General features: G+C 43.2%; 2 protein-coding genes across 2 annotated transcripts in view; one reads left to right on the top strand and one right to left on the bottom strand.

Annotated features, from left to right (window-relative positions):
- LOC311123605 (proline and serine-rich protein 1-like) overlaps positions 1–6,653 on the bottom strand; it is a 39,380-nt gene extending 32,727 nt beyond the window's left edge. Inside the window, exons 1-3 of the mRNA XM_084197838.1 lie at positions 6,265–6,653; positions 5,291–5,356; positions 1,846–1,914 (exon numbers count right to left, since the gene is read on the bottom strand). Of these exons, the coding sequence (XP_084053964.1) occupies positions 1,846–1,914; positions 5,291–5,356; positions 6,265–6,309 (180 nt within the window). The 5' untranslated portion in view covers positions 6,310–6,653. The remainder of the gene's footprint in view (positions 1–1,845; positions 1,915–5,290; positions 5,357–6,264) is intronic.
- A 402-nt stretch (positions 6,654–7,055) lies between these two features.
- Positions 7,056–14,234, top strand: part of LOC311123597 (vacuolar protein-sorting-associated protein 36) — a 33,956-nt gene continuing 26,777 nt past the window's right edge. The window contains exons 1-4 of the mRNA XM_084197834.1: positions 7,056–7,231; positions 7,537–7,605; positions 7,816–7,886; positions 9,111–9,225. Coding sequence (XP_084053960.1) covers positions 7,136–7,231; positions 7,537–7,605; positions 7,816–7,886; positions 9,111–9,225 — 351 coding nt within the window. The 5' untranslated portion in view covers positions 7,056–7,135. The remainder of the gene's footprint in view (positions 7,232–7,536; positions 7,606–7,815; positions 7,887–9,110; positions 9,226–14,234) is intronic.

Here is a 14,234-nt window from a genome sequence, read left to right as displayed (position 1 = left end):
CTTGTCTGATGCTTTAAGCTTACGATTTGATGAAATAAGACAAATGCCTCAAGAGGGTGCCAGAGATTTAGATAATAACATTTTACCTGACCCAACTATTCTCCTCCAGCTCCTGCCGGCTTTCGCAGAATGCCAATTTATCTTACCATTTCTACCGATCTGCCAGTTACGGTTTTCATATGCACATTTTCGTGAAACAGTTTCATTTAATTTCTAATTACGTCTTCATATCTCAAAATCATTGTCATGTGGTTAATCAAAATTCTATCCAAATCCAAATGATACAAATGTTTGCTATTATTATTATTTTTTTATGAAAAATATACAACTGAAAAATCACATTTACGTAAGTATTCAGACCCTTTACTCAGTACTTTGTAGAAGCACCTTTGGAAACGATTACAACCACGAGTCTTCTTGGGTATGACGCTACAAGCTTGGCACACCTGAATTAGGGGAGTTAATCCCATTCTTCTCTGCAGATCCTCTCAAGCTCTGTCAGGTTGGATGGGGAGCGTCGCTGCACAGCTATTTTGAGGTCTCTCCAGAGATGTTAGATCGGGTTCAAGTCCGGGCTCTGGCTGGGCCACTCAAGGACATTCAGAGACTTGTCCCAAAGCCACACCTGCGTTGTCTTGGCTGTGTGCTTAAGGTCGTTGTCCTGTTGGAAGGTGAACCTTCGCCCCAGTCTGAGGTCCTGAGCGCTCTGGAGCAGTTTTTCATCAAGGATCTCTCTGTACTTTGCTCCGTTCATCTTTCCCTTGATCCTGACTAGTCTCCCAGTCCCTGCCGCTGAAAAACATCCCCACAGCATGACGCTGCCACCACCATGCTTCACCGTAGGGATGGTGCCAGGTTTCCTCCAGAGATTACGCTTGGCATTCAGGCCAAAGAGTTCAATCTTGTTTCCATCAGACCAGAGAATCTTGTTTCTCATGGTCTGAGAGTCCTTTAGGTGCCTTTTGGCTAAATCCAAGCAGACTGTCATGTGCCTTTTACTGAGGAGTGGCTTCCGTCTGGCCACTCTACCATAAAGGCCTGATTGGTGGATTGCTGCAGAGATGGTTGTCCTTCTGGAAGGTTATCCAATCTCCACAGAGGAACTCTAGAGCTCTGTCAGAGTGACCATCGGGCTCATGGTCACCTCCCTGACCAAGGCCCTTCTCCCCCGATTGCTCAGTTTGGTCGGGCGGCCAGCTCTAGGAAGAGTCTTGGTGTTTCCAAACTTCCATTTAAAAATGATGGAGGCCACTGTGTTCTTGGGGAACTTCAATGCTGCAGACATTTTTTGGTACTCTTCCCCAGATCTGTGCCTCGACACAATCCTGTCTCGGAGCTCTACGGACAATTCCTTCGACCTCATGGCTTGGTTTTTGCTCTGACATGCACTGTCAACTGTGGGACCTTATATAGACAGGTGTGTGCCTTTCCAAATCATGTTCAATCAATTGAATTTACCACAGGTGGACTCCAATCTAGTTGTAGAAACATCTCAAGGATGATCAATAGAAACAGGATGTACTGGAGCTCAATTTCGAGTTGCATAGCAAAGGGTCTGAATTCTTATGTAAATAAGGTATTTCAGTTTGGATATATTTAATAAATTTGCATAATTTTCTAAAAACCTGTTTTCGCTTTGTAATTATGTGGTATTGTGTGTAGATTGAGGAGGAAAATGTTTTATTTAATCAATTTTAGAATAAGACTAACATAACAAAATGTGCAAAAAGTCAAGGGGTCTGAATACTTTCCGAAGGCACTGTATATTTACGTTTACACAGTCATAAACAAAACATTATCAGAGTTGGCTAATTAATTTAGAGAAATGTTGTTGTTGTCACTCACATGTTGAAGAGCTTTGACAGCTTTGATCTGAGGCTCTGCCCAGGAGAAGTACTTCAGCATGTCCATTACCTGGAGGAAGAAGGGGAGGGTTAGCAAGTCAATTACCTGGAGGGAGAAGGGGAGGGGTTAGCAAGTCAATTACCTGGAGGGAGAAGGGGTTAGCATGTCCATTACCTGGAGGGAGAAGGGGTTAGCATGTCAATTACCTGGAGGGAGAAGGGGAGGGGTTAGCATGTCAATTACCTGGAGGGAGAAGGGGAGGGGTTAGCATGTCAATTACCTGGAGGGAGAAGGGGAGGGTTAGCATGTCAATTACCTGGAGGGAGAAGGGGTTAGCATGTCAATTACCTGGAGGGAGAAGGGGAGGGGTTAGCATGTCAATTACCTGGAGGGAGAAGGGGAGGGGTTAGCATGTCAATTACCTGGAGGGAGAAGGGGAGGGGTTAGCATGTCAATTACCTGGAGGGAGAAGGGGAGGGTTAGCATGTCCATTACCTGGAGGGAGAAGGGGAGGGGTTAGCATGTAAATTACCTGGAGGGAGAAGGGGAGGGGTTAGCATGTCAATTACCTGGAGGGAGAAGGGGAGGGTTAGCATGTCCATTACCTGGAGGGAGAAGGGGAGGGGTTAGCATGTCAATTACCTGGAGGGAGAAGGGGAGGGTTAGCATGTCTCTGTGACCGGTTGTCCTTCATCAACCTTCTTTCAGAATGGCTGTCCTTGATCAACCTTCTCTGTGACCGGCTGTCATTCATTTACCTTCTCTGTGACTGGCTGTCCTTGATCAACCTTCTCTGTGACCGGCTGTCATTCATTAACCTTCTCTGTGACTGGCTGTCCTTCATCAACCTTCTCTGTGACTGGCTGTCCTTCATTAACCTTCTCTGTGACTGGCTGTCCTTCATCAACCTTCTCTGTGACTGGCTGTCCTTCATCAACCTTCTCTGTGACCGGCTGTCATTTATTTTTTATTTAACCTTTATTTAACTAGGTAAGTTCTTCTTATTTACAATGACGGCCAAACCCGGACGACGCTGGGCCAATTGTGCGCCACCGTATGGGACTCCCAATCACGGCCGGTTGTGATACAGTCTGGAATAGAACCAGGGGGTCTGTAGTGACGCCTCAAGCACTGAGATGCAGTGCCTTAGACCGCTGCGCCACTCGGGAGTCATTCATAAAATATGCCATTTAGCAGACGCTTTTATCCAAAGCAACTTACAGTCATGTGCGCATACATTTTTACGTATGGGTGGTCCCGGGGATCGAACCCACTACCCTGGCGTTACAAGCACCATGCTCTACCAATTGAGCTACAGAGGACCATTCATCAACCTTTACTGTGACTGGCTGTCATTTATCAACCTTCTCTGTGACTGGCTGTCATTCATTAACCTTCTCTGTGACCGGCTGTCATTCATAAACTTCTCTGTGACCGGCTGTCATTCATTAACCTTCTCTGTGACCGGCATTCATCAACCTTCTCTGTGACTGCAGTCATTCATCAACCTTCTCTGTGACTGGCTGTCATTCATTAACCTTCTCTGTGACTGGCTGTCATTCATTAACCTTCTCTGTGACCGGCTGTCATTCATCAACCTTCTCTGTGACTGGCTGTCAATCATCAACTGTTACGTGTGACATGTTTTTCTTTCTCCCAATCTTCCTTTGTAGTGTGTGTGTGTGGTTCAGAGTGGTTGCTCTGTTTGTGTGTTCTGGTCATTACAGGTGTGCTGAGTTGCGGCTGACGATGGTGGGGCGTGGCTTCGGTCCGGAGTCCTGGCAGCTGTGGTTAAGTGACTGATTGACTAGAGTATATAAACTGTTTGCCGTGTGAGCTTAACAGAGAGAGGGGGCACTTTTTGTTTGGCTGAGGATTTGGTTATTGGTTGTTTTGATGTATCTTTGTTTGTGTTCCAGCCTGTCCACCTGATGTATTCCACCCTACCTGGGTCCTGGAGAAGGGAAAGGTAGTTCTGCCCATGGATGTACATTCACACGTAGATAACCCACTGTTTTACACACTAGGTTAGCCGGACGGGTGTCACCCCTGTATTTGTGGTAACAGGTAGGAAAGTGGGTTAGGGCTTAGAGTGTGTTAGGAAGGATTAGGTGTGTAGAAGATGAGGGACCTTTTGTTTATTTTCATTACTTGGACCCCGTTCCCAAATATTCCCTTCTCTTACCTCAAATCAAATCAAAATGTATTGGTCACATGCGCCGAATACAACAGGTGCAGACATTACAGTGAAATGCTTACTTACAGCCCTTAACCAACAGTGCATTTATTTTTAACAAAAAAAGTAAAAATAAAACAACAACTAAAAAAGTGTTGAGAAAAAAAGAGCAGAAGTAAAATAAAATAACAGTAGGGAGGCTATATATACAGGGGGGTACCGGTGCAGAGTCAATTTTCGGGGGCACCGGCTAGTTGAGGTAGTTGAAGTAATATGTACATGTGGGTAGAGTTAAAGTGACTATGCATAAATAATTAACAGAGTAGCAGCAGCGTAAAAAGGATGGGGTGGGGGGGCAGTGCAAATAGTCCGGGTAGCCATGATTAGCTGTTCAGGAGTCTTATGGCTTGGGGGTAGAAGCTGTTGAGAAGTCTTTTGGACCTAGACTTGGCACTCCGGTACCGCTTGCCGTGCGGTAGCAGGGAGAACAGTCTATGACTAGGGTGGCTGGAGTCTTTGACAATTTTGAGGGCCTTCCTCTGTCACCGCCTGGTATAGAGGTCCTGGATGGCAGGAAGCTTGGCCCCAGTGATGTACTGGGCCGTACGCACTACCCTCTGTAGTGCCTTGCGGTCGGAGGCCAAGCAGTTGCCATACCAGGCGGTGATGCAACCAGTCAGGATGCTCTCGATGGTGCAGCTGTAGAATTTTTTGAGGATCTGAGGACCCATGCCAAATCTTTTCAGTCTCCTGAGAGGGAATATGCTTTGTCGTGCCCTCTTCACGACTGTCTTGGTGTGTTTGGACCATGATAGTTCGTTGGTGATGTGGACACCAAGGAACTTGAAGCTCTCAACCTGTTCCACTACAGCCCCGTCGATGAGAATGGGGGCGTGCTCAGTCCTCTTTTTTTCCCTGTAGTCCACAATCATCTCCAATCATCTCCAATCATCTCCTTCCTACCTTCCCTGGTTTGTTTGATTGGTCTTTGTTTTATTACTGTTTCTTTATGGGTGCTGTATATTATTTTGTTCAGTACATTACTAAACGACCACAGAGGGCTAACATTGAGTTCTGCTTGTTGTGTCTGGTTATTTTAGTTAGTTACACCCCACATTTCTTCCCCATCCATCTAGTTTACATTGTGTGCGTAGGCACGGGTATTTACGTCTCCTCCTCAGACGAGCTACACCCGAGGGGAGAACGTAACATCAACCTTCTCTGTGACTGGCTGTCAATCATCAAACTTCTGTTTGCTAGCTACTGTACCTGCTCGCTGGAGAAGTACCCGTGCACCTGCTCTATCGCCTTGATCCGCTGATCTGTTAGCACGCACTGCAGAGAGAGAAGAAGACCAATAAAAACAGTTGGAAATGACTCCTAGTGTACATAGTCAGTCGTGTGGATACTGTCTGCTCTGCTCTCCATAGCCAGCTAGCTGACAAGTGAACCAGAATCTGGGCTTATAGGAGGCGATGAATATGGCGATTCTCCTTCAAGCCAGTCAACTTGCCATTCACCAGCTTTTCAAGCTTAATGATAAAAGTATTTTGACACATTTCTATCGTCACTATGTACCAAAAAGGTCTAAATAAAAAGATGCATATAACCGGAAAAAATGCCTGGAAAGAATTTAAGTATTGTTTTTACCAAGCGTGCATGGCCAAATCCTTTTCTGTACCTCAAATAAAATCACTAATTAAGCACAGGTTGGCTGATCCAGCAGCAGGGTTGATTTGATCACCTACAACAGTATGAACGTCATACCAATCTGTTTTCACACGCGCTTCTTGGAATACAATAATATTTCATGTAAGTAGACAATATAGGGTACGTTTTACAGTGATTGTATAGTTCTAGATAGGATAGGCTTTATTTAGTGTATTTTAATTCCATGACTAATATTGCAGGAGGTGCAGAAGAGGTGGATTTGGCTCATGAGCACTTGGTCAAAAACAATCCTTAAGGCTTTTATTTTTTATTTTAAATCTTTTTTGGAAGTACATACCGGTCGTAACGGCAGTAAAGACGATAGTTGGTCAGCGAAACATTATTTGGTAAGTACCGAAAGTATTTTAACATTATCAAGCTTGAAAAGCTGGTGAATGGCTGCTTCATCGGCTTAAAGGAGAATCGCCATTTTCAGTCTCCTGAGTCCTGTAAACCCATATTCTCGTTCAGCTGAAAAAGTCGTTTACGTGGAAAAGTAATTTAGCCACTTTGGTTAACTGAACCCAACTTACCTTCCTGATTTCGTCTAAGACGATGTCGAATGATTTCTTATCCATGTTTGATTGGATAACACGATCTCGGATTCTCCCCTCTTCAGTGTTCTTACTCCTTGATAAATAGCAACCTGGCTGGCTCGCTTGAGTCAGTGGACGTGAGTTAGCTAACGTTACAGTACAATCAATATAACTGACATAATCTCAAAACGGACAAACTACCGGTAGCTAACTATTAAAATAGAGCTATACACTTCATAATGCGGCTTTAAGACAAAGTATATTCACAAATAGCACATTATTTGCAACGTTTTCTTTGTTGTCCTCGTTCAAATCTATTGCTAGCAAGAAAGTGCTGCAAAGCTGTGTAGACTGGCTACTTGACAGCTTGGCTAACGTTAGCTTAACTCTGCAGTTTATGATAAAGCCGCTAACACCGCTGCGAGGAAAATGAAGACATCAATTAATTAATCCAACCGAAGCGTTTGACAATGTCTATCGTATGTACATTAGTTTATCGACATATTTTGAACTGTACAAACAGCCACAATAAACTAAGCCGCTAACACCGCTGCGACACTTCCTTTGCTAGGACCCCATTCAAAAACATGAGTAAAAATATCACTTTCTCAGAACATATATTTTTGTTCAAAGTGGAACTATATATTAACACAAATTATGATGCGACCATTGTATTCTCACATTTTATGTAGGCAGAAACTGTGAAATAATCGATGTATTGTTAATGTTTTCGATCAGGCAGCTGGGCGGGGCACAAACAGGCACATGTTTGAACACCCTTGAGGAAGTAGACACAAAAATGTCGTCGGATCTGTGAGAAGTTGGCAAATATTTATTTATACTTATATTTTGTGTTGATGCAAGTAAAATGGACAGATTCACATGGTCAAATGGTCTTCTGGAAATGAATGAAACGTTGGTGATTCAACAACGAGGTGTCAAACTTTATGACGGAGAAGACAAGGTATGACGTTAACTAGCTCATATTGCCAGGCAAGGAAGACTGCTAGCTACCTAAATTGGTAACGTTACATGCTTAGCTAGCCATCTAGCTAAATGTGTTTTTAGGAAATAGTGGAATAAATCTAGTTAACTAGCTAAACGGAAATACAATAACTTCACTAGTTGCATGGGCGTGTTTTTGCCTTGCCAAACATGTTTACGGGTTATTGTTGATGTTTACAACAGTGCTGTCAGACTAAATACACATTTCTGCCTGCCCCATATCTGACAATTTGTTGTCCCTCTCTCGCTCTGTTTTTCCACAAGGCCAAGTTGGATGTTGGAATTGCTCTGCTGAGTACTCACCAGTTAATATGGAGGGACCTGAAGAATAATGTACAGTGACACTTTATATATACAATCTATGGGTGACACCCACCACAGCTATATTAGCCAGTGTGATCTTTGATGCTTTTCTTGACCTTTTCCATGTTCCTAATAAGATGGCCTATATTATTTACTCTCTTAACACACACGTGTGTGTGTGTGTGTGTGTGTGTGTGTGTGTGTGTGTGTGTGTGTGTGTGTGTGTGTGTGTGTGTGTAGGAATGCTGCATAGCCATACCCCTTTCTCAGATCATCTACTTTGAGGAACAAGCTGCGGGTATCGGAAAGAGGTGACTCCTAATTAAACCATGTAGCCTATTGAAACAATACCCACCACTTTGTAGCATATACATATTGCAGACATTCAGGATTTGTTGTTCAGAAGTGTTGTGAAATGTGACTTATGACTGAATATGATTTAGAATGCGTGAATATAATTTATACTGAACAAAAATATAAACAAATGTACAGTTCATATAGGGAAATCAGTCAATTGAAAAATTCATTAGGCCCTAATCTATGGATTTCACATGACTGGGTAGCGGTGCAGCCATGGGTGGGCCTGGGAGGGCATAGGCCCACCCACTGGGGAGCCGGGCCCAGCCAATCAGAATGAGTGTTTCCCCACAAAAGGGCTTTATTACAGACAGAAATACTCCTCAGTTTCATCAGCTGTCCGGGTGGCTGGTCTCAGATGATCCCGCAGGCGAAGAAGCCGGATGTGGAGGTCCTGGGCTGGTGTGGTTACACGTGGTTTGCGGTTGTGAGGCCGGTTGGACGTACTGCCAAATTCTCTAAAACGATGTTGGAGGTAGAATTCTCTAAAACGATGTTGGAGGCAGCTTATGGTAGAGAAATGAACATTCAATTCTCTGGCAACAGCTCTGGTGGACATTCCTGCAGTCAGCATGCCAATTGCATGCTCCCTCAACTTGAGACATCTGTGGCATTGTGTTGTGTGACAAAACTGCACATTTTAGAATGGCCTTTTTTTGTCCCCAGCACAAGGTGCACCTGTGTAATGATCATGCTGTTTAATCAGCTTCTTGATATGCCACACCTGTCAGGTGGATGGATTATCTTGGCAAAAGAAAAATGCTCACTAACAGGGATGTAAACTAATTTGTGCACAACATTTTAGAGAAATACGCTTTTTGTGCGTATGGAACATTTCTGGGATCTTTTACTTCAACTCATGAGACATAGGACCAACACTTAACGTTGCGTTTTATATTTTTGTTCAGTTTATAATACGTGAATATGATTTATAATGAGGGAATATGATTTATAATGAAAGTGGTCATCTTTAGCTCAGTTGGTAGAGCACGGATATTGGGTTCGATTCCCAGGACCACTCATATGTAAAATGTATATACGCGGGACTACTGTAAGTCACTTTGGATAAAAGTGTCTGCTAAATGGCTATTATTATTATTCTTATATTAGTTGACTGTGCTTTCATCATTGATATATGACAGAACATCCCCTCTCTCTCGCTGTATCTGACCCTGCAGTGCCAAGATTGTGATCCACCTGCACTCTGCCCCGGCCAATAAGGAGCCAGGACCCTACCAGCAGAGCAAGTTCTCCTACATCAAATTGTCCTTCAAAGAGCATGGACAGATAGAGGTGGGTCGACAGTAGCAGTCATTTATTATTACTGTTATTATTATATGTAGGCCGTATTTACATTTACATATACATCATTTAGCAGATGCTCTTATCCAGAGCGGCTTACAGATAGTGCAGTCGTCGTACTTGGTAGTCCATAGTAGTTTAGTGTTATTAATGGCTGTATTTGGCAAGTAAAGGCTGAATTACAGTACACAACACATAGTAGCTAGTGACACTGAGAGAAATACCGTTGGATACTGGCTAGTGATACTGTGATGAGAGTAATACCGTTGGATACTGGCTAGTGACACTGAGAGAAATACCGTTGGATACTAGCTAGTGACACTGAGAGTAATACCGTTGGATACTAGCTAGTGATACTGTGAGTAATACCGTTGGATACTAGCTAGTGATACTGTGAGAAATACCGTTGGATACTAGCTAGTGATACTGTGAGTAATACCGTTGGATACTAGCTAGTGATACTGTGAGTAATACCGTTGGATACTAGCTAGTGATACTGTGAGTAATACCGTTGGATACTAGCTAGTGATACTGTGAGTAATACCGTTGGATACTAGCTAGTGATACTGTGAGAAATACCGTTGGATACTAGCTAGTGATACTGTGAGTAATACCGTTGGATACTAGCTAGTGACACTGAGAGAAATACCGTTGGATACTAGCTAGTGATACTGTGAGTAATACCGTTGGATACTGGCTAGTGACACTGAGAGTAATACCGTTGGATACTGGCTAGTGACACTGAGAGTAATACCGTTGGATACTAGCTAGTGATACTGTGAGTAATACCGTTGGATACTGGCTAGTGACACTGAGAGTAATACCGTTGGATACTGGCTAGTGACACTGAGAGTAATACCGTTGGATACTAGCTAGTGATACTGTGAGTAATACCGTTGGATACTGGCTAGTGACACTGAGAGAAATACCGTTGGATACTAGCTAGTGATACTGTGAGAAATACCGTTGGATACTAGCTAGTGATACTGTGAGAAATACCGTTGGATACTAGCTAGTGATACTGTGAGTAATACCGTTGGATACTAGCTAGTGATACTGTGAGAAATACCGTTGGATACTAGCTAGTGATACTGTGAGTAATACCGTTGGATACTGGCTAGTGATACTGTGAGTAATACCGTTGGATACTGGCTAGTGACACTGAGAGTAATACCGTTGGATACTGGCTAGTGACACTGAGAGTAATACCGTTGGATACTGGCTAGTGACACTGAGAGTAATACCGTTGGATACTGGCTAGTGACACTGAGAGAAATACCGTTGGATACTGGCTAGTGACACTGAGAGTAATACCGTTGGATACTGGCTAGTGACACTGAGAGTAATACCGTTGGATACTGGCTAGTGACGCTGAGAGTAATACCGTTGGATACTGGCTAGTGATACTGTGATGAGAGTAATACCGTTGGATACTAGCTAGTGATACTGTAAATATGTGATGAGTAATACCGTTGGATACTGGCTAGTGACACTGTGAGAAATACCGTTGGATACTGGCTAGTGACACTGAGAGTAATACCGTTGGATACTGGCTAGTGACACTGAGAGTAATACCGTTGGATACTGGCTAGTGACACTGAGAGAAATACCGTTGGATACTAGCTAGTGACACTGAGAGAAATACCGTTGGATACTGGCTAGTGACACTGTGATGAGAGTAATACCGTTGGATACTGGCTAGTGACACTGTGAGAAATACCGTTGGATACTGGCTAGTGACACTGTGATGAGAGTAATACCGTTGGATACTGGCTAGTGACACTGTGATGAGAGTAATACCGTTGGATACTAGCTAGTGATACTGTAAATATGTGATGAGTAATACCGTTGGATACTGGCTAGTGACACTGTGAGAAATACCGTTGGATACTGGCTAGTGACACTGTGAGAAATACCGTTGGATACTGGCTAGTGACACTGTGATGAGAGTAATACCGTTGGATACTGGCTAGTGACACTGTGAGAAATACCGTTGGATACTGGCTAGTGACACTGAGAGTAATACCGTTGGATACTGGCTAGTGACACTGAGAGTAATACCGTTGGATACTGGCTAGTGACACTGAGAGTAATACCGTTGGATACTGGCTAGTGATACTGTGATGAGAGTAATACCGTTGGATACTAGCTAGTGATACTGTAAATATGTGATGAGTAATACCGTTGGATACTGGCTAGTGACACTGTGAGAAATACCGTTGGATACTGGCTAGTGACACTGAGAGTAATACCGTTGGATACTGGCTAGTGACACTGAGAGTAATACCGTTGGATACTGGCTAGTGACACTGAGAGAAATACCGTTGGATACTAGCTAGTGACACTGAGAGAAATACCGTTGGATACTGGCTAGTGACACTGTGATGAGAGTAATACCGTTGGATACTGGCTAGTGACACTGTGAGAAATACCGTTGGATACTGGCTAGTGACACTGTGATGAGAGTAATACCGTTGGATACTGGCTAGTGACACTGTGATGAGAGTAATACCGTTGGATACTAGCTAGTGATACTGTAAATATGTGATGAGTAATACCGTTGGATACTGGCTAGTGACACTGTGAGAAATACCGTTGGATACTGGCTAGTGACACTGTGAGAAATACCGTTGGATACTGGCTAGTGACACTGTGATGAGAGTAATACCGTTGGATACTGGCTAGTGACACTGTGAGAAATACCGTTGGATACTGGCTAGTGACACTGTGATGAGAGTAATACCGTTGGATACTAGCTAGTGATACTGTAAATATGTGATGAGTAATACCGTTGGATACTGGCTAGTGACACTGTGAGAAATACCGTTGGATACTGGCTAGTGACACTGAGAGTAATACCGTTGGATACTGGCTAGTGACACTGAGAGTAATACCGTTGGATACTGGCTAGTGACACTGAGAGTAATACCGTTGGATACTGGCTAGTGATACTGTGATGAGAGTAATACCGTTGGATACTAGCTAGTGATACTGTAAATATGTGATGAGTAATACCGTTGGATACTGGCTAGTGACACTGTGAGAAATACCGTTGGATACTGGCTAGTGACACTGAGAGTAATACCGTTGGATACTGGCTAGTGACACTGAGAGTAATACCGTTGGATACTGGCTAGTGACACTGAGAGAAATACCGTTGGATACTAGCTAGTGACACTGAGAGAAATACCGTTGGATACTGGCTAGTGACACTGTGATGAGAGTAATACCGTTGGATACTGGCTAGTGACACTGTGAGAAATACCGTTGGATACTGGCTAGTGACACTGTGATGAGAGTAATACCGTTGGATACTGGCTAGTGACACTGTGATGAGAGTAATACCGTTGGATACTAGCTAGTGATACTGTAAATATGTGATGAGTAATACCGTTGGATACTGGCTAGTGACACTGTGAGAAATACCGTTGGATACTGGCTAGTGACACTGTGAGAAATACCGTTGGATACTGGCTAGTGACACTGTGATGAGAGTAATACCGTTGGATACTGGCTAGTGACACTGTGATGAGAGTAATACCGTTGGATACTGGCTAGTGACACTGTGAGAAATACCGTTGGATACTGGCTAGTGACACTGTGATGAGAGTAATACCGTTGGATACTGGCTAGTGACACTGTGAGAAATACCGTTGGATACTGGCTAGTGATACTGAGAGTAATACCGTTGGATACTGGCTAGTGATACTGAGAGTAATACCGTTGGATACTAGCTAGTGATACTGTGATGAGAGTAATACCGTTGGATACTGGCTAGTGATACTGTGATGAGAGTAATACCGTTGGATACTGGCTAGTGATACTGTGATGAGAGTAATACCGTTGGATACTAGCTAGTGATACTGTAAATATGTGATGAGTAATACCGTTGGATACTAGCTAGTGATACTGTGATGAGAGTAATACCGTTGGATACTAGCTAGTGATACTGTAAATATGTGATGAGTAATACCGTTGGATACTAGCTAGTGATACTGTAAATATGTGATGAGTAATACCGTTGGATACTAGCTAGTGATACTGTGATGAGAGTAATACCGTTGGATACTAGCTAGTGATACTGTGATGAGAGTAATACCGTTGGATACTAGCTAGTGATACTGTGATGAGAGTAATACCGTTGGATACTAGCTAGTGATACTGTGATGAGAGTAATACCGTTGGATACTGGCTAGTGATACTGTAAATATGTGATGAGTAATACCGTTGGATACTAGCTAGTGATACTGTGATGAGAGTAATACCGTTGGATACTGGCTAGTGATACTGTGATGAGAGTAATACCGTTGGATACTAGCTAGTGATACTGTGATGAGAGTAATACCGTTGGATACTAGCTAGTGATACTGTAAATATGTGATGAGTAATACCGTTGGATACTAGCTAGTGATACTGTGATGAGAGTAATACCGTTGGATACTGGCTAGTGATACTGTGATGAGAGTAATACCGTTGGATACTGGCTAGTGATACTGTGATGAGAGTAATACCGTTGGATACTAGCTAGTGATACTGTAAATATGTGATGAGTAATACCGTTGGATACTAGCTAGTGATACTGTGATGAGAGTAATACCGTTGGATACTGGCTAGTGACACTGAGAGTAATACCGTTGGATACTGGCTAGTGACACTGAGAGAAATACCGTTGGATACTGGCTAGTGATACTGTGATGAGAGTAATACCGTTGGATACTAGCTAGTGATACTGTAAATATGTGATGAGTAATACCGTTGGATACTAGTTAGTGATACTGTGATGAGAGTAATACCGTTGGATACTGGCTAGTGATACTGTGATGAGAGTAATACCGTTGGATACTGGCTAGTGATACTGTGATGAGAGTAATACCGTTGGATACTAGCTAGTGATACTGTAAATATGTGATGAGTAATACCGTTGGATACTAGCTAGTGATACTGTGATGAGAGTAATACCGTTGGATACTAGCTAGTGATACTGTGATGAGAGTAATACC

Source organism: Coregonus lavaretus, assembly GCF_964263955.1.
Source record: "Coregonus lavaretus genome assembly, contig: HAP1_SCAFFOLD_400, whole genome shotgun sequence".
Lineage (NCBI taxonomy): Eukaryota > Metazoa > Chordata > Actinopteri > Salmoniformes > Salmonidae > Coregonus > Coregonus lavaretus.
The sequence above is the reverse complement of the archived record's forward strand: the minus strand, read 5'-3'. Positions and strand labels throughout refer to the sequence as shown.